At 47.3% G+C, this 22,098-nt stretch overlaps 1 protein-coding gene across 2 annotated transcripts in view; it reads right to left on the reverse strand.

Moving 5' to 3' along the window:
• Positions 1-22,098, reverse strand: part of ACOXL (acyl-CoA oxidase like) — a 1,650,624-nt gene that overhangs the window by 924,034 nt on the left and 704,492 nt on the right. For both annotated transcript variants that reach the window (XM_069606843.1, XM_069606844.1), the window contains one exon: positions 19,840-19,926. In XM_069606843.1, coding sequence (XP_069462944.1) covers positions 19,840-19,926 — 87 coding nt within the window. The remainder of the gene's footprint in view (positions 1-19,839; positions 19,927-22,098) is intronic.

Here is a 22,098-nt window from a genome sequence, read left to right on the forward strand (position 1 = left end):
TGAATGTACAGAGTTATTGTATGCGTATTCAGAAATCCATAAAATATCCTTCCAATTACCTTTGGTTTGGTGAAGCATACAACGTAGGTATTGTTCAAGAGTCTGGTTGGTGCTCTCCGTCTGACCATCGGTTTGGGGATGGTGACTGGTTGATAACCTTAGGTCGATTTTCGCCAATTGACATTTCTTCCAAAACTGCGAAATAAACGGACTACCTCGGTCAGAAATCAATACGGAAGGAAATCCATGTATTCGAACAATGTTTTCGAGAAATTCTTTGGCCAAAATTGAAGCGGAAGGTAATCCTTTCAAAGGAATAAAGGGTGCCATCTTGGAAAAAAGATCCACAATAACTAGAATGGTGTTGAATCCATTACATGGCGGTAGATCTGTAATAAAGTCTAAAGACAAAGTGTTCCATGGTGTGGGTGGAATATCTAAAGGTTGTAAAAGACCAACTGTTTTTTTTCTTCTGACTTTTGTTTTGGGCGCAGATGCCACAAGACAGTACAAATGACTTTACGTCTTTTCGCCAGGTGGGCCACCAGAATTGTCTTTTAATTTTAGCTTCAGTCTTTGCAATACCTGGGTGCCCTTCCATCAGAGCATCATGGTAATTGGAGATGACTAGTTTTTGTAGTTCCTTGTGTGGTGGAAATAGACACCCTTGATAGTAAGGTAAGTCATTGATGACTGAATAATCTTGGCCCTTTTTCACCCAGTCCTGCGGGGCTGCTGAATCAAAAAGTTGTTGGATTTTTAAATGAATATCTTCTAAAGTCTGTAGAGTAGTTATGCCAAGAATTCTTTGATCTGGAATTATAGGCACCGGTTCTGGGTTCGAATATGCTTCTCCCATTCCTATTCGGAATAAGGCATCTGCCTTACCATTCTTACAACCTGGTCGATAAGTGATCACGAAATCAAATTCGGCAAGGAATAATGCCCATCGAAGTTGACGTGATGATTGGGCCTTGGCTGTTTTTAAATACTGCAAGTTCCTGTGATCAGTGATTACAGTAATGGTGTGCCTGGCACCGAGAAGATAATGCCGCCAAACCTTGAAGGCGGATTTGATGGCCAACAACTCTTTATCAGTAACCGCATAGTTTAACTCGGGGGCCGAGAACTTTCTGGACCAAAAAGCTACTGGATGAAGTTGACCGGTATCAGGATCCTTTTGGGACAGGACAGCCCCCGTGGCTAAACTGGATGCATCGGTTTCAACTATGTATGGGAGCTCGGGGTGTGGATGCTTTAAGACAGGTGCCGACGTGAATTTCAATTTCAGCTCTTGGAAGTCTTTTTCAGCCTCTTCGATCCACAAGAAGCGTTTGTTTTTTTGCAAAAGTGCTGTGATGGGGTGTACAACATGTGAGAAGTCAAGAATAAATCTGCGGTAGAAATTAGCAAAACCAAGCATGCTTTGTACCCCTTTAACTGAACTGGGTGATGGCCACTTGAGAATTGCATCCACCTTTCGGGAGTCCATTAGGACTCCTTTTGGAGTCAAGATAAATCCAAGGAATTCAACTTCTGTAGCATGAAAAACACATTTTTCCAATTTTGCATATAACTTGTGCTAGCGTAGTTTCTCGAGGACTGCACGAACGTGCTTAACATGGTCTGATTCTGAGGAGGAGTACACTAGAATATCGTCTATGTTTACGACAACACAGACGTCAATGAGTTCACGAAGGACATCGTTCATAAAATACTGGAAGGCTGCTGGTGCATTGCACAACCCAAAGGGCATCACCTGATATTCGAATAATCCGTACTTGGTGCGAAAGGCAGTCTTCCATTCGTCGCCTTTCTTTATACGTACCAGATGATATGCCCCTCGGAGATCTAATTTAGTGTAGATGCAAGCGTCCTTTACTTGGTCTAGTAATTCGGGGAACAGAGGCAATGGGTATCGGTTCTTCACCGTGATCTGATTTAATGCGCGGTATTCTATGCACGTACTGAGGTCACCTTCCTTTTTAGGCACGAAGAATAAAGCTGAGGATGCAGGGGACTTGGATGGACGAATGAAGCCATTAGCAAGGTATTGGTCCAAGTATTGTCGTAGGTGAAGGTTTTCAGGTTCCGTAAGGGCGTAGATCCTACTACATGGAGGTTGTGCACCGGGTATGAGGTCGATTTGACAATCGTATGATCTGTGAAGTGGTAAGGTGTTTGCCTGTTCTTTTTGGAAAACATCCTGGAATTCTTGATATTCCTGAGGTAACTGCACGACTGGATTAGCGACTGTGGCCAGGCCTTTGTTCAAGGTTTTTTCCGGATAACAGGTGTGTGCCCAATCCGGGAAGGTTATCCTCTTCTCTCACCAATCAATACAAGGATTATGTGTTTCCAACCAAGGTATCCCCAGTATTATTTGGAACTGCGGGGCTTTGATTAAATCAAACACAATAATCTCTCGATGCCCATCTTGACCCAACAGTGTCATCTCTGTGGTGGAATGAGTTACAGACCCAGAGGCAATTTCAGTTCCATCGACTGTGGTGATGACATCCGAAGTGGTCTTTTTGCAGAGAGGTAGATTCATCCTAGAAGCCAATTCGTGGTCCATATAGTTTCCTACGGCCCCGCTATCAATGTATGTCCTTACTGCGTGCATACGTGATGGCTGCCTTGGATTAATAAGGACCATTGGTATGATTAGGTGCGAGGTCTGAGTGTCCTTCTTCAAGCTCGACAAGCGGACCTCCACGCTTGCCGGGCATGGTCGTTTCACGAATCAGGCTCTGTTTGATTTCTATCAGCAACTCAGACTACTTTCTTGGATGGTTTTATAGGGCAATCCCGTAGAAAATGTCCTGAGGCCCCACATACAGACACAATTGCATCTGCCGTCTCCTTTCTCTTTCCATTTGAGTTAAGGGTCCCTTAACCCCCCCACCCCCGATCTGCATAGGTTTTGATGCATCTGTTCCTTTGGGGGTAACATTGGGTTTAACCAATACCCGATTCTCGAACTTAGCTCGATCAGCCTTTCTATTCTGAAGTCAGTGGTCTAACTGGACCACTAAGTCTATATATTCTGCGCAATCCTGAGGTGAGTTCACAACTTGGGCCAAAACATCTTTGAGTTCACCCCGAAGTACACGATGAAATAATTTAATTCGTTTTACCTCTGACCATCCGGTTTCCACCACCAACAAATTGAAGGTTGCGATATAGGTTAGTAGATCCTGGTTACCTTGTCGTAGGGATAAAAGTTTGTTATCCAGGGCCTGTCCCTGTGTATGTCTGGCGAATAGTCTTTCCACGCTCAATTGAAAACCCTGAAAATCCCGAAGAAGAGGGTCATCCTGGTTGACTAGTGGAATTGACCAATCCGCTGCGCTGCCACTAAGGTATGATAGTACAAAGGCTACTTTGGCTTGGTCGTTTGGAAAAGCTCCAGGTCTGCATAAAAAGTGCAAGCGGCATTGGTTCATGAACACGGCGAACCTTTTCGGGTCCCCAGCAAAACGTTTGGGTGGAGCTAAAGGAATGCTCCCTGGTAGAACCAGTTGCACAATTGCTCGATGAAACGTGAGTTGGATTCCCCCACCCCCCACCGCCCCCCCGAGTCCAGGTAGTGGTGTTTGCCCAGCTTGGTTTTGCAGCAGTTGTCTAGCAAGATCATCAGTGTGCTCCTTTGACACAATCGGTTCTCTCCTGAGGGCATTAGCTTCTTGGCGCGCGGAGTGCACTTCTGCCCCAAGTTCCTCTAACAATTGGACTAGTTGGTCAGTTTCTGAGGTTTACATTACGCCCGGGTGGGGATTTGTAGATCGGCTTCGCGTTCTGTTACGCTCACCTGGTTCCCACAGGGGCATCAATCGGACCCGGACAGCTGCGGTCTCCACCAACGTGATGCGTAGTGCCGAGATGACTGTCTGGACTGGCCCGCCTAATCTCGTCTGCTTGACCCGTAGAAGTATTCTCCTGCAAGTGGAGAAAGGGATTTAGCCACCCATGGATTTTAGTGATGGCCCCCCTACTGTTCTCGTTCTCCCCACTTGTCACCTCCGATATCCCCTTTTAGTAACCTCACCTTATGTTTTTAAATGATGAGCTCTCCATCCTGCGTGGCATGCAGGGGCGCGTAGATACCAGTTACTTCACTGGTTTGAAGGTAATGGAGGAGTTCCGGAGTAATATTGACTCCGGGGTTTATAAAGTTCAAAGAGTTCAATATGTCCGATGTTCACTCTTGTTCCATTCCCTTGTTGAATTGCAGCTGGTCCAAAAGACTATTGCCTGGAGGCAGCTGATGGCGTTCAGGTAAGAGTCTGTATTACCAAACACTGTCCGGTAAAAGTTGCATGAGTTTAACTTGTTGTTTCTCTCCCTTTATAGGTGCGGCATAGGAAGATGAGGCGTATTAAAGGGTAATGCCTCCGGTGGTAAATCAGGTAAGCCTATGGTGGTAAGAGATTGTATTTGTCGCCTCTCTTGGCACACCTGGTTATTTCTTTTGTTTTCCCCCAGGTGCTGAAGTTCGACGAAGAAAATGATGGAGGCAGCGCCGAGTCGAAAGATGCTGTGGACTGGTGAGTATGACGCGACGCTGCTGCTGGCGATGCGAGCTGGAATAATGTCCTTCCAGGCTCAGAGACATGCTGGATCCGAAATCAGATAAGGAATTAAAATTATGTCTGTGATCTAACCTTTTCTCCTTCTTTCCCCTTTTTCTAGGAGCTCCGGATTCGAGGCGGACGTGGCAGAAGAACAAGTTACTTCTTACCTTGTAACGTTCTTTCGACGGGATGTTCCTCTGACGTATTCCTCATCTTAGATATCTCCTTCCAGCTCTGCTGGCCTCGGAAAATGTTTTCTCTCTCTAGAGGGCGCTGCGCGTCGACGTCCTCCGAGTCGATGTCCCTCGACAGCCACCGTATCGACGTCGACGTCATCCTGCCTATAAAAGCCGCGCGCAGCGTCCGTTGCTCAGTTCCGTTTTGTAGCCCACAATAATACTTTCTGGACTAAACTAATCACCCTGAAGGAGCGTAAACTGCAACAACAAGGGAAGTAGAACTGCGGGGATGGATGGGAGGGTCGATGAGGAATACGTCGGAGGAACATCCCGTCGAAAGAACGTTACAAGGCTTCACAAGTCCCATAGCAGTATTCTATTATTGGAGGAGGGAGTACTGACTTCACGCTGTCTTCTATTGATGAATAGAATGCAGTACAGCCCTTCCAAACCTAGTCTCTTGACTGGAGGAGGAATCCAAATTGTAAAAACGTGTAAAGGTATGGACAGACGACCATGACCATGACGACCCCGGGTGAGGAGGAGGATAGACAGATGGTAGGGTAATCTTCTGAGTGATATGGAATTCAGAAACCACCTTTGGGAGGAAATTAGGCTTCACTTGCAGGACAACTTTGTCTTTGTGAAATATTGTGTGAGGGGGTTTACAAGAAAGAGCTTGTAATTCGCTCACCCTTCTAGCAGATGTAAGTGCTATTAATAAAACAGTTTTAAGGGTAAGGAATCTTAACAAACAAGAATGGAGTGGTTCGAAAGGTGTGCCCATCAGGAAAGTTAGTACCAAGTTTAAATCCCATAGGGGAACTTGGAATGGTCTTGGGGGATAAACATTGGTTAACCCCTTTAGAAACTGTATTACCAAGGGTAATTTGAAATAGGATGGTTCTTCCGCAGTGCGCTTAAAGATGGATAGAGCTGCGAGATAGCCCTTAATGGTGCCAACTTGAAGGCCTGAATTTGCCAAATATAGTAGGAAGGAAAAAACCATTGGTGTACCACATGAAAAAGGGTCTATATTCTGTTCTCTACACCAGCTGCAAAATCTGTTCCAACGCCAGCGGTATAAAGACTTTGTTGCTGGCCTCCTTGCCGAAAGCAACACCTCCATAACATCATCAGGGAGGTCCCGATCCTTGTACCTCAGCCTTTCAGAAGCCAAGCGTGAAGGTTGAGGGTTTTGATGTCTGGATGGAGAACCTGACCTCCCTTTTGTGAGAGTATGTTCTCTCTGAGTGGAAGTCGAATTGGAGGGCAGATGGACAAGTCTAGAAGGTCCGGGTACCACGTTCTCCTGGCCCAATCCGGGGCAATTAGGATCATGGTTCTCCGGAATCTTCTCAACCTCCTGATCATTTGAGGAATGACAGGGACCGGGAACGCGTACAGAAGCGGAAACTCCCAGTCCACTATGAACGCGTCTCCCAGAGCTCCTCTCGGGGGAAATTCCCTTGAGCAGAACAGGTCGCATTTCCTGTTTAGGCTGGTGGCGAACAGATCTACCTGAGGGGTTCCCCAAAGGGCGAAGATCTCTTGAAGGACTTCCTGAGCTAGCTCCCACTCGTGGGAGACTGTGTTCTGCCTGCTCAGAGCGCCCGCTGTCAAGTTCTTCTCTCCGGCTAGGTGAACTGCCGATAGAGAGATTCCTTCTTGGATTGCCCAAAACCAGAGCTGCATCGCCTCTCTGCACCGGGGTAGTGATCCTATGCCTCCTCTTTTGTTGAGGTAATGCATGGCCACCGTGTTGTCTGTCATTATCAGGACGTTCTTCCCTTGTACAGCTAGCAGGAACGCCTTCAGCGCAAGACTGATGGCTCTCAGCTCTAACAGGTTGATATGTAGTCTGGACTCCGATGGAGACCAACGACCGCTGATGGTCAAGTTGTTGGCGTGGGCTCCCCACCCCGTGAGTGAGGCATCCGTGACTACTGTTATCTCCGGCCAGGGTTGCCAAAACTGTTCTCCTTTCAGAATGTTCTCCTGACAGGCCCACCACTGAAGGTCTCGAGCTACTCTGTCGGGAACCTGAAGAAGATCGGTCATTCTCCCTGAGAATTGTGACCACTGAGTCCTCAATTCCCACTGGAGGGATCTAATTCTCAGGCGAGCCTCTGGCACTAGGAAAATGCAGGATGCCATGAGGCCTAGCAACCTCAAAAAGTCAAAGGCTGGGAGACGTTGGGCATGTTGGAACTTGGTAACCATCTGTAGAATATCTTGAGCCCTCACCTCTGGTGGCGAGGCTTTTCCCAGGGAAGTGTCCAGGATCGCTCCTATGAACTGGAGTCTCTGCGATGGTATCATTTGTGACTTCTTTAAATTGAGGGAGAAGCCCAGTCTGTGAAGGAAGTGGCACACGTGATTTAGCTGGATCTGAGCTTGTTCCGAAGAAACAGCCCTGATCAACCAATCGTCCAGGTAGGGGTAGACGTGAATCCCTTCCCTCCTTAGACTTGCAGCCACTACCGACATTAACTTGGTGAAGACCCTCGGGGCGGAGGTCAGCCCAAATGGCAGCACTCGAAATTGATGGTGAGAGTTGCCAATTGCGAACCTCAGGTATTTCCTGTGTTTGAGATGGATAGGCACATGGAAATAAGCGTCCTGAAGGTCCAGAGATACCAACCAGTACTGGAACTGAAGGGCCTGGAGGATCTGAGAAAGAGTGACCATCTTGAATTTGTCTTTTCTGAGGAATTTGTTCAATTCTCGCAAGTCCAAGATGGGTCTCAGTCCTCCGTCTTTCTTTGGAATGAGAAAGTAAGGGGAGTACCAGCCCTTGTTCCTCTCCGCTACAGGTACCGGTTCTATGGCACCTTTCTCTAGCAGGTCCAAAATTTCCTGCAAGAGGAGCGGATCTGGAGCTTTCTGAGAGCTGATCCCCGGTGGATGACTCTGAGGTATACGTAGGAAAGGCAGGCAGTAACCTTGGGCAACTGTCTCCAATGCCCAAGCATCTGACGTGATAGCCTGCCATACCGCCAGATGTTGAGTCAACCTGCCTCCTACAGGTGTCCTGTGAGGGAAGTCCTCAGAGTGGTTTTGGGGCGGCTGATGCAGATGCCGATGGTAAAGAGGCACCTGCTGTTGCTGCGGCTTTTGAATATCTACCCCGTCCACCTCGGGTAGTTCTTCTTTGTCCCCTTTGAGCCGGTCGTCCTCTACCTCTTCCGAATGCGGAGTAGAAGCGAAAGGACTTGCCCCTCGCAGAGGTTCCTGTGGGACGAAAAGGAGTCTGACGGATTGCAGCTCCTAGAGATTTTGCTGCTGCTTTTGAAGTTTGCAGTTTCTCTAAACTGTCATCCGCCTTTTTCCCGAACAAAGAAGAGCCATCGAATGGCATGTTCAAGAGCCTGGCTTGCACATCTGGGGCAAAACCGGACTTTCTCAACCAAGCGAATCTCCTGGTTGATGTACTTGCCGCCATTGCTCTGCTGATACTGTCAGCCGAATCAATGCCCGTCTGGAGGGATTCGCACATAGCATCTTTACCGTCCTGTATAATATTCAGGAACGCATCCCTTTCTTCTCCCTCCGGGATGCAGTCAGCCACTGTAGAAGCACACTCCCAAAGTGTATGGCTGAACCTAGCAAGGGTGCAAGAAGCATTAACAGATTTTAACGCCATGCTACATGCGGAAAAGACTTTCTTTGCCATAGCATCATATTTTTTATCGTCCCTGTCCTGTGGGACGGTAGGATAAGCCGTCTTGTCATCGGTAGAGGATGCTGCCTCTACCACCAGACTTTCTGGGGATGGGTGTTTAGGCAAAAACTCCGGGTCTGTAGAAGATACCCTGTACTTTGTAGACAGTTTTTTATTTACTGCTGGTACGACCTCTGGGGATTCCCAGTTTGTCATGATCTTCCTCTGAAGAGCTTTATGAAAAGGCACCATAGGATCCTCCTGTGGGCCTTTGTCAAGAATATCCGTGAGTTCATCTTGTTGGAAAGATTGTGAAGGTGCAGACCACCCCATGAACTCTGTGATCCTGGCCATTAAGGCTCTATAGGGGGTTTCAGCATGCTCCCCCGGGTCTGGCCTAGCAAACTCCACCTCAGGGGAAGTGTCCAACCCACTTGCCTCATGTAAGGAATCATGAAGATCCTTTAACCTGCGTTCTTCAGAGGAAAATTCCTCTCTAATTGGGGTTACAGGTCCCTGCAACTCAAATGTGTCTTCCTGTTCAGACAATTCACCCTCTTCCAAAATTGAGGACATAGTTCTCAATTGTTCTGAACTCATAAAGGGAGTAAATCCCATTTCCAAGGCAGAGGGTGCCGAACTTGTCATTATCGGCCTCGAAAACGTCGGTGTCGTCGACGCCGACGTCGAAGGCTTCGAGCGTGGCGTCGAAAACAAAGGCGGAGGCCTCGATGACCTCGACAGAACTGGGATTCTACTCGGCAATCTCGAAGCCATCGCCATCGAGGACCTGGGGATAGTCACTGGGTATGTCGTGACCGTGACTTTTCTTGGCGTCGACGCCGGTGTCGAAGCTGGCGTCGAGTCGACAGACCCGTGTGTCGAAGGTCCCTTCGACAACGGCATCGAAGACACCGACCTCGGCGTCGACGGAACCTTCGTCGACGGCGTCGACGGTGTCTCGTGTTGAGAGTCGTGAAGATATAGGAGACCTCCGTCCCCAAGTGCCGCACAGGGAGAACCACTTATTCACTCCCTGTGCAACCTTTGAGGCCACAGGTGGAGATAATCCGGAGCCGGAACCGAAGTACTAGGAACCCCAAGGCAGCTGTGAAAAAAGGCAATGATTATATACCAAGCAGACAGGATACTACATATATTAATCAGAAGACAATCAGAGTCTTACCGGGGATCTGAATGTCTTCGCCAGTCTCCACCTGGAGAGTGTAGGTATTGTAGAAGGGCCCCAGGTAATCAGATGGCAGCCACCAACTGGAAAGTAAGATTACCCGTGCAGAGGTGCAATCAGGGAGGCCCAAGAGAGGTCCGTTGCAGAAAAAGGTCTGAAGCCAGGAAGAGCCGTCCGAACCAAAGGGAAGAACAAAAACGTGATCCAGAGGAGGTCCGTTGTTCAGTCCGAGGTCAGGAGCCGTGATGAACAGAAGAGCCGATGTAGCAATAGCCAAGCGTGATCCACAAGAAGTCCAGAAAACAAAAGCCAGGTCCAAGGAAGCCAGGTAAGCAACATGGGTAAGTAAGCCAAACAGTGTTTCCAGGTAAACCAGCTGTGAAGCGTAGTGTACCGGCACTGCACTGCTTAAATATCGTCTACTTCCTGGTCACATGACACTAAACGGAGTCACGTCACCTCGAACCTGGGGCACGTGACCGTCTCCTCGGGTCACGTGATCGGGCCACAACGGTACGAGCGAGTGTGTTACTGCTCGAGCGGTGGCCTAATCTCCATGGCAACTGCCAATGGAGAAACGGCCGCAACCGCAACTGAAGGGTGTATGGTGTTTGACTTGCTAGCGCGCGAGCCAAACTGGGTTGCCTGCGTGAGCCAAGGGAGACAGGTGAATGGGAGGGACAGGTTACTAGACTGGGTGTCGGGACATGGCCGGAGGAACGACCCGAAGGCATGACAGTCGGAACCTTCAAGAAAGGTTTGGAGGTCATAGTCCTACTCGAGGGTTCGAGACGCGCTCGAGAGGTTTCCTTCGCCGGGTACTGCGACTCGCGGCGTTTTTTACCTTCGGGTCTTTCGACCAGAGCATCGCTCTCGGCAGTCTTCGAGGGGGTCGAGGCCGCTTTCTCGAAGACGCTCATCATATTTTTGCGGAATTCCTCCCATTCAGCCCGGGAACTATGTTTCGTGGGGCAAGGGATTCTTTTTGGCGAAACAGAGGAAGAGGAAGACGGAGAAGGGGATCTTCGACGTCTCCTCTTCGAGTGCTTCGATCTCGAGGAGTGAGGGGACCCACTCTGAGACCTGGAGCGCGAATGGTGACGAGGAGACGAGTGTCTCGACTTCGTCGACGAAGAAGAAGCTTTAAAAGTCTTACCTTTCTCCAGCTTCCCCCTACGCTCCTTCAGGGCCTTAGCTGTCATGGACATACAGTCCTCGCATTCCGAACAATGGTGTTCAGCTCCCAAACACCACAGACAAACTCTGAGGGTCAGGCATTTTTTGAAGCCGGATCGAGGAATTGTCGGTTCCGACGAGGAAGCCATCGAGTACGGATCGAATAACTTGAGGTAAATAGGATTAATCTGACAAGAACTGAGCAACGGTATTCCGAGGCACTGAGTAAGCGCGGAAAAACGGAACTGAGCAACGGACGCTGCGCGCGGCCTTTATAGGCAGGATGACGTCGATACGGCGGCTGTCGAGGGACATCGACTCGGAGGACGTCGACGCGCAGCGCCCTCTAGAGAGAGAAAAAAATTTCCGAGGCCAGCAGAGCTGAAAGGAGATATCTAAGATGAGGAATACATCAGAGGACACAATCCCTTCGAAGACTGGATACTGACTTGCAGGCATGGTGAGCGTTACCCTGCAGGATGCAGAATAACGCGAAGCGTGTGCTGCTGTTCGGGCGTGGTTTAAAGAGCCTCCAAAGTAGTACCAGGTAAGAAGTTCCCCAGAACCACACCCGAGTAAAAAATAGTCCCTGTAATAAAATAGTCCCATCCAGGCCTCACGTTGGCTTGGATTCATTTGCAGCATGGTCTGCATGAGGTAAGTAAAGTCTACGAGCCTGGCGCCTAAGGCACCAGGACTGAACCCAAACAGCCCCCAGCCGGGGCTGCTGGGGTTTTAACAAGTATCTGGATGCCTGCTCCCGGGGCTGATGGACACGATCCGGATGCCCGGGGGTAGGCATCATGACAGGGAGTTTATTGAAGAGAGAAAGAGAGAGAGAGAGAGAGAGAGAGAGAGAGGGAGAGAGAGAGAGAGAGAGAGAGAGAGAGGGAGAGAGAGAGAAAGGGGATACATGAAAATAGATGAGAAGGGAGAAAGAGTTTAACATCCGGGAAAGGAATAAAGGGCGTGGAAGACAAGGCGAGTGAGACCAGAGCAATTAAAAGGCAGTATCCAACCAGGGACCCTCTTAGGGGCCCTGTAGATTGTTCCCAGAGGCAGACTAGATTGGTGTTAGATAAGATCAAGGGATGCCTAGGTTAGGGTGGGATTGCTCATCTCTAAGTTAGAGAGAGGGACTGGCATTAGTCCCTTTCTTGATTTCAAAATAAATACCCTTGAACATCATCTATGAGTCGGTGAATTCTTGAGGCCATCTGTGACAGTGTCAAGGGAGCGAACACAGAGGCGGCGCTGGTGAGCAGCAGAGCGAGCTAGATGTGAGGCTCAGCTGCTCCACACTGATTCTGCTTAAATTTGTGAAGATCCTGAGTTTTGGACATAGTTTACATCCCATCGGATATTCTAACCAATTCTGCGGGATGCAAGGAGATGATGGACATTTCAGTTTGCCACTAAGTGTGGGAGCTAGCTCAAAGCAGACAGAAGATAGGGACAACATCAGCGTCTGAGCGCAAGGCGTCAGTCTGCAGACTTGTTAAAAAGTGGTGTTGCGGAGCCGAGTGACCAGGAAGGAAAGCGATATGAAATGCTCCAATGTAATTACTGGGGAGGGCACAGGGAGCTACTTGACATGTGGTTCTGGAGCCCCACACCCGCATTTAGTTTTCCTGTTGAGGGGCACTACTTGCATGGCGACGAAAGAGTTCAGGTGGCGATTCAGTGCAATAGGCTGACTGAATTGTGTGGAGCCGATAGAGGAGGTAGAGAAAGAAATAGCAGCAATAAGTGGCGAACTAGAGTGAGGCTGTGGACTTCTTATAGGGTGTGGGGTTGGAACTGTAAGAAAAAAATAAGAGAGGTCACCCCATTTTCTCTGAACTATACAAACACCACTGATAGAAGCAGCATCTCAGACATAGTTGTCTGAGGTTAGGTTAAAGGAGGCTGCTGCCTTCACTGCCATCACAGAATTGCTCAGAAACTACGCCTCATAGTGGAGGCAGATTACAGATGTGTGGACTTAGCTTGTTATACTTAAATGGACCAAACTCTTCAAGATGCCTTAGTTACTTACCTGTAACTGTATTCCTCTAGCATTGGTATCTTTCATAGATTCACATGCTTGAATATTCCCCGTCGTCAGACTAGGAATCCTCAGTAATTTAAACAATAATATACAACTTCTTCCTATAGGAAGAAAAGCTACACCCATAGAGTTCCATAGGGCCTGGGTAGCCCATCAGTTGTGGAGTCCCTCCACTTCCTTTGGTCCTTTTAGGCCCCAATCAATGAGATGGCAGGGCTTAGGCTCCACCCCAGTCAGCCATCTTCAGATTTTGAACCGTGAAGGCTAGTAATAGATAACTGACTAGAGAGGGAGCAGCCTCTCCCGAGGGGAGGAGGGTGGGCGCATGTGAATCTATGAAAGATACCAATGCTGTAGCAATGCAGTTACAGGTAAGTAACTAAGACTTCTCCAGCATTGGATCTTTCAAGGATTCACATTCTTGAATAAAATAGCAAGCAGTCAAATATCATCTAACATGTCTGATAGTCAGAAGATTGCACCTGAAGGGGGGGATGCGCTGTATATATATCTTGGGTAACAACCTTATAGCATACACAGTAAGGCTACCAGAAAGAATATGTAGAGGGACGGTGGGAACAAACAAGAATCAAAGTCAAAGGAAAAAGAGGCTGCTCCTACCTTAGGTGAATAGGTGCTGAAGCACTGCTTGTCCTACCACAGATTCTCTTCTGCTGTCCTTTTCCAAGCAGTAATGCCTCACAACCGTGTGGAGGGTGCTCCAGGTGGCCGCTCAGCAGATGTCCTTCAAGGACACTCCTGCCTGGAATACAGTTGAGGCCACTCTCGCTCTGGTGGAGTGTGCCGTAGGTATTGCTGGCAGAGGGCTATTTCTGATTTGGTGACAGTGAGTAATGTAACTGGAAACCCAACATGCAAGACTTTGTTTTGATATGCATTGACCCTTGGTTCATCCTGCAAAGGCGACAAAAACTCTTGCTGAAGTCCTGAATTCGCTTGTTCTCTCAATGCAGAATTTGAGTGTCCTCGCCACATCAAGTGAATGCAGCGTCTGCTCCGATGTGGTTGTGTGGCTGCCAAAGAAAGCGGGCAAAACAATTATTTCCGCTAAAATGGATTCAGACATGAGTTTAGGAATTCATTTAGGGTGAGGTTGTAGACTGACCCTATTGTTGTGAAAGGCTGTGAAGGGCGGCTCGGTGGATAGTGCTTGTTGCTCCCCAATACTCCTGGCAGAGGTGATGGCCACCAAGTAGGCTGTTTTCCACGGTAACAACTTAATGTCACACCTGTGAATAGGTTCATAAGGTGCTCTCATTAGCGTGTCTAAGAGTGTGTTAAGACTCCAGGCAAGAGCAATTTTTCTCTGTTTGGGAATAGAGCGCATACGCCCTTTAATGAAGGTTTTGACTGCCGGGTGTGCCACTAGAGAGTGTTGATGAGGCCTGGTGGTATAAGCGGTGATGGCCGAAAGATGGACCTTGATGTAAGAAATTGCCAAACCATTCCTTGCTAAATGTAGGAGATAAAGTTAGATCTGTTCTGCAGATGCTGATAAGGGATCTGTGCCAGCTTCTGAACACTGGCAGCTTGCAGTATACCCCAGCATTCAGGGTCTAGGACGAGATTGTGAAATTTTCACTGCAGCGGGGGTTTTGGTGAAGTAGTTTTCCCCTGAGTTGAGACAACAGGTGCGGGTGAGGCTGAAGGCGAAAAGGCTTTTGCAGTGTTAGTTGAAGGAGTGCAGGTTACCAAATCTGGCGTGCCCACATTGGTGCCATCAGTATCATTGTGCAGGGTTGTTTTTTTTAATCCTGCGCAGCACCCATGGGATTAAAGGTGCCGGGGGGAACCCGTAAAGGAATTTCCCCTTCCACTGTATGGAGAACGCGTCCCCCAAGGAGTATTTCTCTGGATACCTGGAAGCGAACTGATCACACTTCTTGTTCGCATGGGTTACAAATAGGTCTGTGGTGGGTTTTCCCCATCTGAGGAATAATTGTTTGGGTCGCAGTCATTGATCTCCCATTCGTGAGATTGAAGGAATTGTCAGCTGCATTTGTCTGCCAAAACATTGTCCTTGCCAGGGAGATGTTCTGCCCTCAAGTGTATCTTGTGGTGTATTGCCCAGTTCCAGAGCTGTTCAGCCTCAATCGAGAGGATCCTGAACCTGGTGCCACCCTGTTTGTTTGTGTAGCGCTTTGACATGGTGTTGTCTGTCTGGACTGTCACCATCTGTCTAGAAAGTACTGGTATGAAGGACCTTAGAGCCCACCGGATGGCCCCGAGCTCCAGCACATTTATGTGTAGACTGGTTTCTGCCGATGACCAAACCCTGCTGGCTTGTAAATTGCCCAAATCCAGATAGGCCCCCCGGCCCATGAGTGAAGCGTCTGTTCTCAAGAGTAGAGAGGACGTGGGTTGCTGAAAGGGTAAACCTTGTAGAAGATGACAGTGTTTGGCCCACCATTCATGGGCTTTGTGGAAATTTGACGTGAGCTGCACAATGTCCTCCCATGATCCGCTGTGTTGAGCCCATTGGCTGTCCAGCTCCTCCTGAAGCGGTCTCATCTTCAGTCTGCGATTTGGTACAAGGAAAATACAGGAGGACATCATGCCCAGGAGGGACTTGTATTGTCTGACAGTGGAGCTTGCTCTCTCGTTGAACCATGCAATGAGGTTTCGCACTGTGGCACTCTGTCCGGAGAGGGGCGAACTCTCTGAATTCGAATGTCCAGATCTGCTCCTAAGTCTGTGTGGGTAGTGGTGACGATTTCTCCACGTTGATCGAAAACCCAAGGTCCTGGAGTAGGGTTGTTTTGTTTTCCACTGCCTCTGACGCAGTTTCCAGGGAGCTTCCTTTCACTAGCCAGTAATCTAGGTATGGAAAAACCTGTACTCTAGAGTGCCTGAGGTGAGCGGCCACTGAGGCCAGGCATTTCATAAACTCTCTTGGTGTGGACTTTAGCCCAAAAGGAAGTACCTTGAACTGGAAATATTGGTCGCTGACAGTGAACCGGAGGTACTGTCTGTGGGATGGATGGATGGATGGGTACATGGAAGTAGGCGTCCTGCAAGTGTAGGGTAGCAAGGAAATTACTCTTCTTGAGCCATGGAAGGACAAGTTGGAAGGAACATTTTGAATTTTAGATGACAAACCAATTTGTTGAAGGTCCATAAATCTAGTATCGGGTGCCACTGGCCGTTTTTCTTCTTTACTAGAAAAAAGTTGGTAAAGCATCCCTACCCACGTTTTAGAGGTGGTACCCACTCTATGGCGGCCTTTAGTAAAAGCTTTTCTGCTTCTATCCTTAACTGTTGCAGCTGGGGGATATTTTCTCCTTGGCGGTGGGCGAGGTGGTGGTCACTGAAGAAAGTCTATGGTATGTCCCCCTCTTATTATTATTATTATTTATTAACATTTATAAAGTGCACAGCAGCCCAAAGGCATTGTGGCGCTGTTACAAGACATCATGCTTAGGTACATGAATGTACATAGGGGTTAGCCCTAATTGTTGGAGGGGCTCTGCCGCCGTGAGGAATTACTGCCATCAATGTTGGGGATGCCCTAAGGCACACATTTATTGGAAGTTGGTTCTGGGCTGGGTGCATGCCATAGAGGAGATGTCACCATTGTTGCTGCTATTTTAAATAGACCAGGGAACAGAGGACTATCCACTACTACCTCACATGCCACAGAACTTGGTGTTGGCAGGACAGGTGTGCTTAATGCAGCAATGGAAACAGCGTAGCCTCCCCATGAAGACAGAGTGGTTCGACAAAGCCTATGAAATTTACGAGATGAAAAGCCTCACAGCAGAGATCATGGTATTCCATGCGCACATAGCTATGGAATGGCTTCCGTTCTTGTATTACAGAGCGGAGAGGCCAGGAAAAGGTAGCGCTTGAGGCTGGAGTAGTATACTACCCAGCAGGTACAAGCAATTCACAGAGCACTTGTGAGGAGCATGTAGGACAGTCAAGGGATACCGCAGGGCAGCTTGGTCATGAATGGTTGTAGCTAAAAAGGTAGCAGACAGCTTGGTGTTCATGTGCTCAATACATGCCAAGATGCTTTATCATATTCTTGCCGGGGGGGATGTGCAGGGAGGGAGTTAAAGGGTGACTAGCATGAGCTTAGGTTTTATCGTGTTGAAATTGTGTGATCAACAGTTTTGTTTTATTTTTCCAGATTGCTAGTCCTGAGTTACTCTGTTGTGCAACGAAATTCAATAAAAATCAATTTGAAGAAAGGAAGCAGGTCATCCATTCCAGTGCAAGGTCCGAGAAATCAACGGTGTTGTGGAGCCGTTTCAACAGGGTGGCATGGTTGACTGTATCAAAGGCAGAGGAGAGATCAAGGAGGATGAGAACAGAAGGAGAGCTAGAATCAATGTTTGAGAGCAGGTCTTCACAGGTGTTCAGGAGAGCAGTTTCCGTGACTCTGGATGCGCTAAAGCCAAATTAGTGGTCACGGAGACAGCCAACAGATTCAGTGTGGTGGGTCAGTTGGGAGATAACCACATTTTCCAAGAGTTTGCCCAGGAAGGGGGCAGTGAAGATAAGACAGTAATTAGCCAGGCAGGAGGAGTTAGCAGACAGCTTTTTAAGGAGAAAAAATGGGAAAGAGCCAGTGGCAAAGGAATGGTTACAGAAATCAGACAAGGCGGAAGCGAGAGCAGAAATGTCCTTGATAGTTCTGGAGAAGCAGGGGAGTACCTGTTTGGAGGAGACTTTCATAGAGCGAACAAGAGACCTCATTCAGTGTTGTGGGCAAGAAGGAGGAGAGTATAGGAGAGGGAGAGAGGGGGCCAAGGGAGACCTCAGAGTAAGTGGTGGAGTGGGGGGAGGGGTTCGATGAGAGTGAGGGAAGGATGTACCAGGTTTTGTTAGTGAAATGGGAGGTCAGTGCAGTACGGATAGGTATGGGATGGGAGGAGACTGCAGTAGGATAGGCAAGTGCCTTACAGATTTTTAAGAGTTCAGCCGTATTGTTGGAGGCTCCAGAGATGCAGGCTTGGATATGGGCCATCTTCTTGGAGCGGATGGAGAGACGGTATTGCCTTTGGAGCAGGTGACAGGCCAGTTTGTCAGAGGATGCATTTGAAGCCTGCCACTTTCGTTCGGCAACTTTGCACTTGCGTTTGGAGGAAGGCTTCATATGGATCCTCATGACAGGGACAAGGGTGTCAAGGGTGTTGGAGATGGAGAGGTGAAGGTTAGAAATGGCTGTGTCAGTGGAAGAGTCAATAGCGGGCTTGGAGGGGGGATGACAGAGAAGGAGACTGGCAGTGCGTGCAGAGGCTTGGCCAGGGAGCCCAAGAGCTCAAGATGAGAGGAGGGAATGTTCAGACTGGGAGAAAGGTGTGGTGAGGGAGTTGGAGATAGCGATGTCAGTTGAGATGAGTGCATCCAAGGTGCATCCGGCTGCGTGGGTAGGACCGGAGGGAAGAATGTTGAGGGAAAGAGAATAACAGAGGTTGCAGAAGAGTACAGTGGCCGCTTCAGAGGAATCAAGATGAATGTTGAAATCATCAAGGAAGAGAAGCTTGGAGGTAGAGATTGTGAGAGTGGAGGTGAGGTCAGCCCATTCAGAGAGGAAGAGGGAGAGTGTGCCATGAGGCCTGTAGATGGTGGCAAGGGTAAGCAACAAGGTAGAAGAGATACCAAGCCTGTAGATGAGGGATTCAAAGGAGGAATAGGATTTAATAGGTATGATGCTAGCAAGAACCCATTCAGGGAAGACCAAAACCACTCCGCAACCAGTTCGATTGGGCCTGGGTTTGGAGAGAATCTTGAAGCCCTCAGGTAGAAGAGTGTCAAGAGCAGTGACAGAGCTGGCACTGAACCACATCTCAGTCAGGGTGAGAACATCAAGGTCAAAGTCTTCAAGAAGGCGACAGATGTAAGAGGAATGTTTACTGGCAGAGCAAGCACTGAGAGTAGCTAAGTGAAGCTGATTTCACCTTTGAAGGTTTTCCGAGGAGGGGTACAGAGGTGTGGTACACCCATCACTGGTTGAGAAGAGACCAGGGGGTGGAGGTGGAAGAAGGAGGTATGGCAGTAGAAGGAAATTCATGAGAGACAAAGACGCCTATCATGAAGGAGGAGGCTGGGCTGAGAGCCCTGGGTCATGACAGTGCCACTTAGATAGACATTAATGAAACACCTAGAGGATGAGAAGTATACCAAGAGAACTTCCCATCTGGTTCCACCATTAATGGGCGAGGAAGAGAAAGGAGAGAATAGAGACCATATGAGGAACCCATAGGTCTGGAGAAGGGGCAACAAAGAGGATGTCAGTAATAGTCTGCCTGGAGGAAGCATTGATGTTGGTGTCAGCAATGGCAGGCCTGGGTTGGAGACCAGGAGGGCTTTCGTAAACATTTTCCTTCCAAACTTTGAGAGAGAGGTAGGGTAGGTGATAGAGTAGCAATTAAAATAGATAGGAGAGATCGAGAGAACCATGTTAGCAAGGGGGTGGCAGCCTAGCAGCAGATCAGAGAAGACAATTCAGGTGAGCAGCAAGTCAGGCATCAGGGGGATAGGCATTCAAAGTAACAGTAGAAAAGCCTCACAAATAAAAAGACAGCAGTGTCTACAGAAAGTATTTGGATGCGACTTTCAAAATAAAGGTAAATATTGTAACATTTGAACACAGCCAGTACAATTAAAAAAACACCTAGATTTGACTTTCAGAATAAAGGTAATAATCCAAACAATTGACCACATGTACAGCTTGCACTTGAACAGCCATTTGTAAGAATCCTAACATTTGAACACAGTCGGTAGAGTACAAAACACCTAGATATGACTTTAAAAAAGTAAGCTAGTATGCATAACACTATCTAGTTGCTAATATGGCATGCGTCTGTGTATATTTTCAAACTTGAAATAAACAAATTAAAATATTCTGAACCAACCAGCAGATTGCAGTGTATGCACTGCAAGTGAATCTAAAACAGATTCAGGCTGCAAAAAAAAATGTCATTGAACAGTAAAGGTTTCCTTGTAGAAGCTACTCAACTCTTTCGAGTATTTACCTTCTTTGTACAACATATCAATGGCAGTGACTCCTTCATACATGTTCCCGTTGTGGTCCCGAATTGGAACAATAAAGCAGTGAGGGCCTGAACAAAAAGAGGGAGATGTTTACTTTTTAGACAAATTAACTATCAAACAGTACAATAAAAAGGTAATACACAAACAAACAGCAGCAAACCATAATCGTGTCTCAGGGAAATTTGGGCATAACGGATATGCCACATTGCATTTTAAATTAGAAGCAGGAAATATAGTCTTTTTATAAAATGTGTTAAACTGAAACCTGTTCAAATCAAATTTCATTGGATGGCCCCTGTTGATGACAAAGGTAGGAATTCATAAACAAAAATTAGTTTTGGTTAGTTTGCTTTTGCTCCGATATTCATGCTTAAAAACATGGCCAGAATGTGTGGATTCTTACAAATGTTGTAAAACATGCAAAGCAAAGTACGGTTTACATACTTCTACAGATCAGACTAGATAGCCCCCAAAGTCAGAGGAGCAACCCCCAAAATACTCAACTTTTTTCAGATTTGCAGAATCTGGCGATTTTGAAACTAGTAATGTTTCCGAGTATATATAATTAAAAATTGTGGGCCTGATCACGAGTTGGGCGGTATCCCAGAGTTAGCGCCCACCGGTATTGCCGCCGGATCAAGGCTTGGGCGTTAACTGTTAATTCCCCTTCCCTGTTATGACCGCATGGTAATTGTGACGAAAATGGGCATTTTTTTTGCGAATTTACCCCCAGCTCATAGCTGGGAGTAAATAAGCCAGACTCATGATAGGGCCAGACCTTAAATGCAGCTGTGATACCATTACTGCCGCATTTAAGGGCTACCTCCCAACTCGTGATGAGGCCCTGTATGTTGATAAGCTTAACCAAATCATTTATCGAAGAAAGATGGCAAGCAATTTCTTCTGTCTGGTCCCGTCCACAAAGACAGACAAGCTACGAAGTACCAGCCACTTCTCTAAACAGTTTCCCAGACAACCAATTTCGCCTTATTATGAGTCAACAATTGGGTGTTACTGAGGTACAGTGTATCTATGCACAGAGAGCATGGGACCATGTTTGAATTACACTTATTAATTTATGGCGAAACAACAATCGTCTATATCTGTCAAAAGCTTAAACATGATTGTAGACCCTCCAGAGCGGCTACCATGAAAAAACAGATTATTTGGCATGCACACACACAAGCAAGCAAGGTATCTCCAGAGCAGACTAAGAAAATTGCTCATCTAAACAGATTGTGCCTTTGTGCACTGCTCCCAACCCACACAAATAAATGTTTCAGAGTATTGGCCCCTGCATGACAAGCCAAGCAAGGAAAAGGAGCAGAGGCTACAGGTCAATGATCCTCATTCACATACGAACCAAAAATGCGTTGTGTTTTTATCCAGTACTTCAGAACCATAACAATATCCAGGCAGGGCAGCTTGAGTGCGTTAAGCAAAGCAGCAACACAAAAAAAACAACCTTCCAGTTGAGCCTTTTTCCTCTGGAATTCTGCCCATAATCCAATCCAGCTTATAGCAAACCTGTTTTGAGGGGAAAAGACTGCCTCCATGTCTCCAATGATACCTCATCTTTATTGGCCCTACATTGAATTATGTATTTAGGGACAGGCAGCCAATTCCCACAGCTAAAGCCACCCGCTCCACCACCCATGTATGTTATCAATGACATTTGTGATGTTGTCTTTGATGGCCTGGGTGTTCGTCTTAGCAGTGGACGGTGGCGCGAGTTATGGTTGCTTAGTTTACCATAACTGGCGAATTTCAAGGGTTTTTCGGTTTTACTTTGAACCATAATGTCCCTTTAACAACGTTTTTTTACTGAATTTGATAGGTTTTGAGTAGCGCAACTTGACCATAACGTCCGTTTAACAAAGTTCTTTTACTGAATTTCATAGGTTTTTAGAAGTGCAACTTAACCACAATATCCCTGACTTTATATATATGTAACATAGAACATACTGAACCCCCAGCTAGAGATTTTGATGTCTGCGGACTGTGCGAATGTCCGCGGACGGACACGGACAACAGCAACACTACCCAAAAACTCAGGGGTATCTTAAATTGTTATATCATGCCATATGAACACTGCACAAGTTGAAAAGCCAATACACAAACACATTATATGTAGTAATAAATAAGAAGTAGAATCTATATAATACATCAACCACCCATTTAAATACCATATATACTAAAATGGAATATACCAAAACAAGAAAGATATGCTTCTAACACAA

Source organism: Ambystoma mexicanum, chromosome 4p (assembly GCF_040938575.1).
Source record: "Ambystoma mexicanum isolate Mex_15411 chromosome 4p, UKY_AmexF1_1, whole genome shotgun sequence".
Taxonomy (NCBI): domain Eukaryota; kingdom Metazoa; phylum Chordata; class Amphibia; order Caudata; family Ambystomatidae; genus Ambystoma; species Ambystoma mexicanum.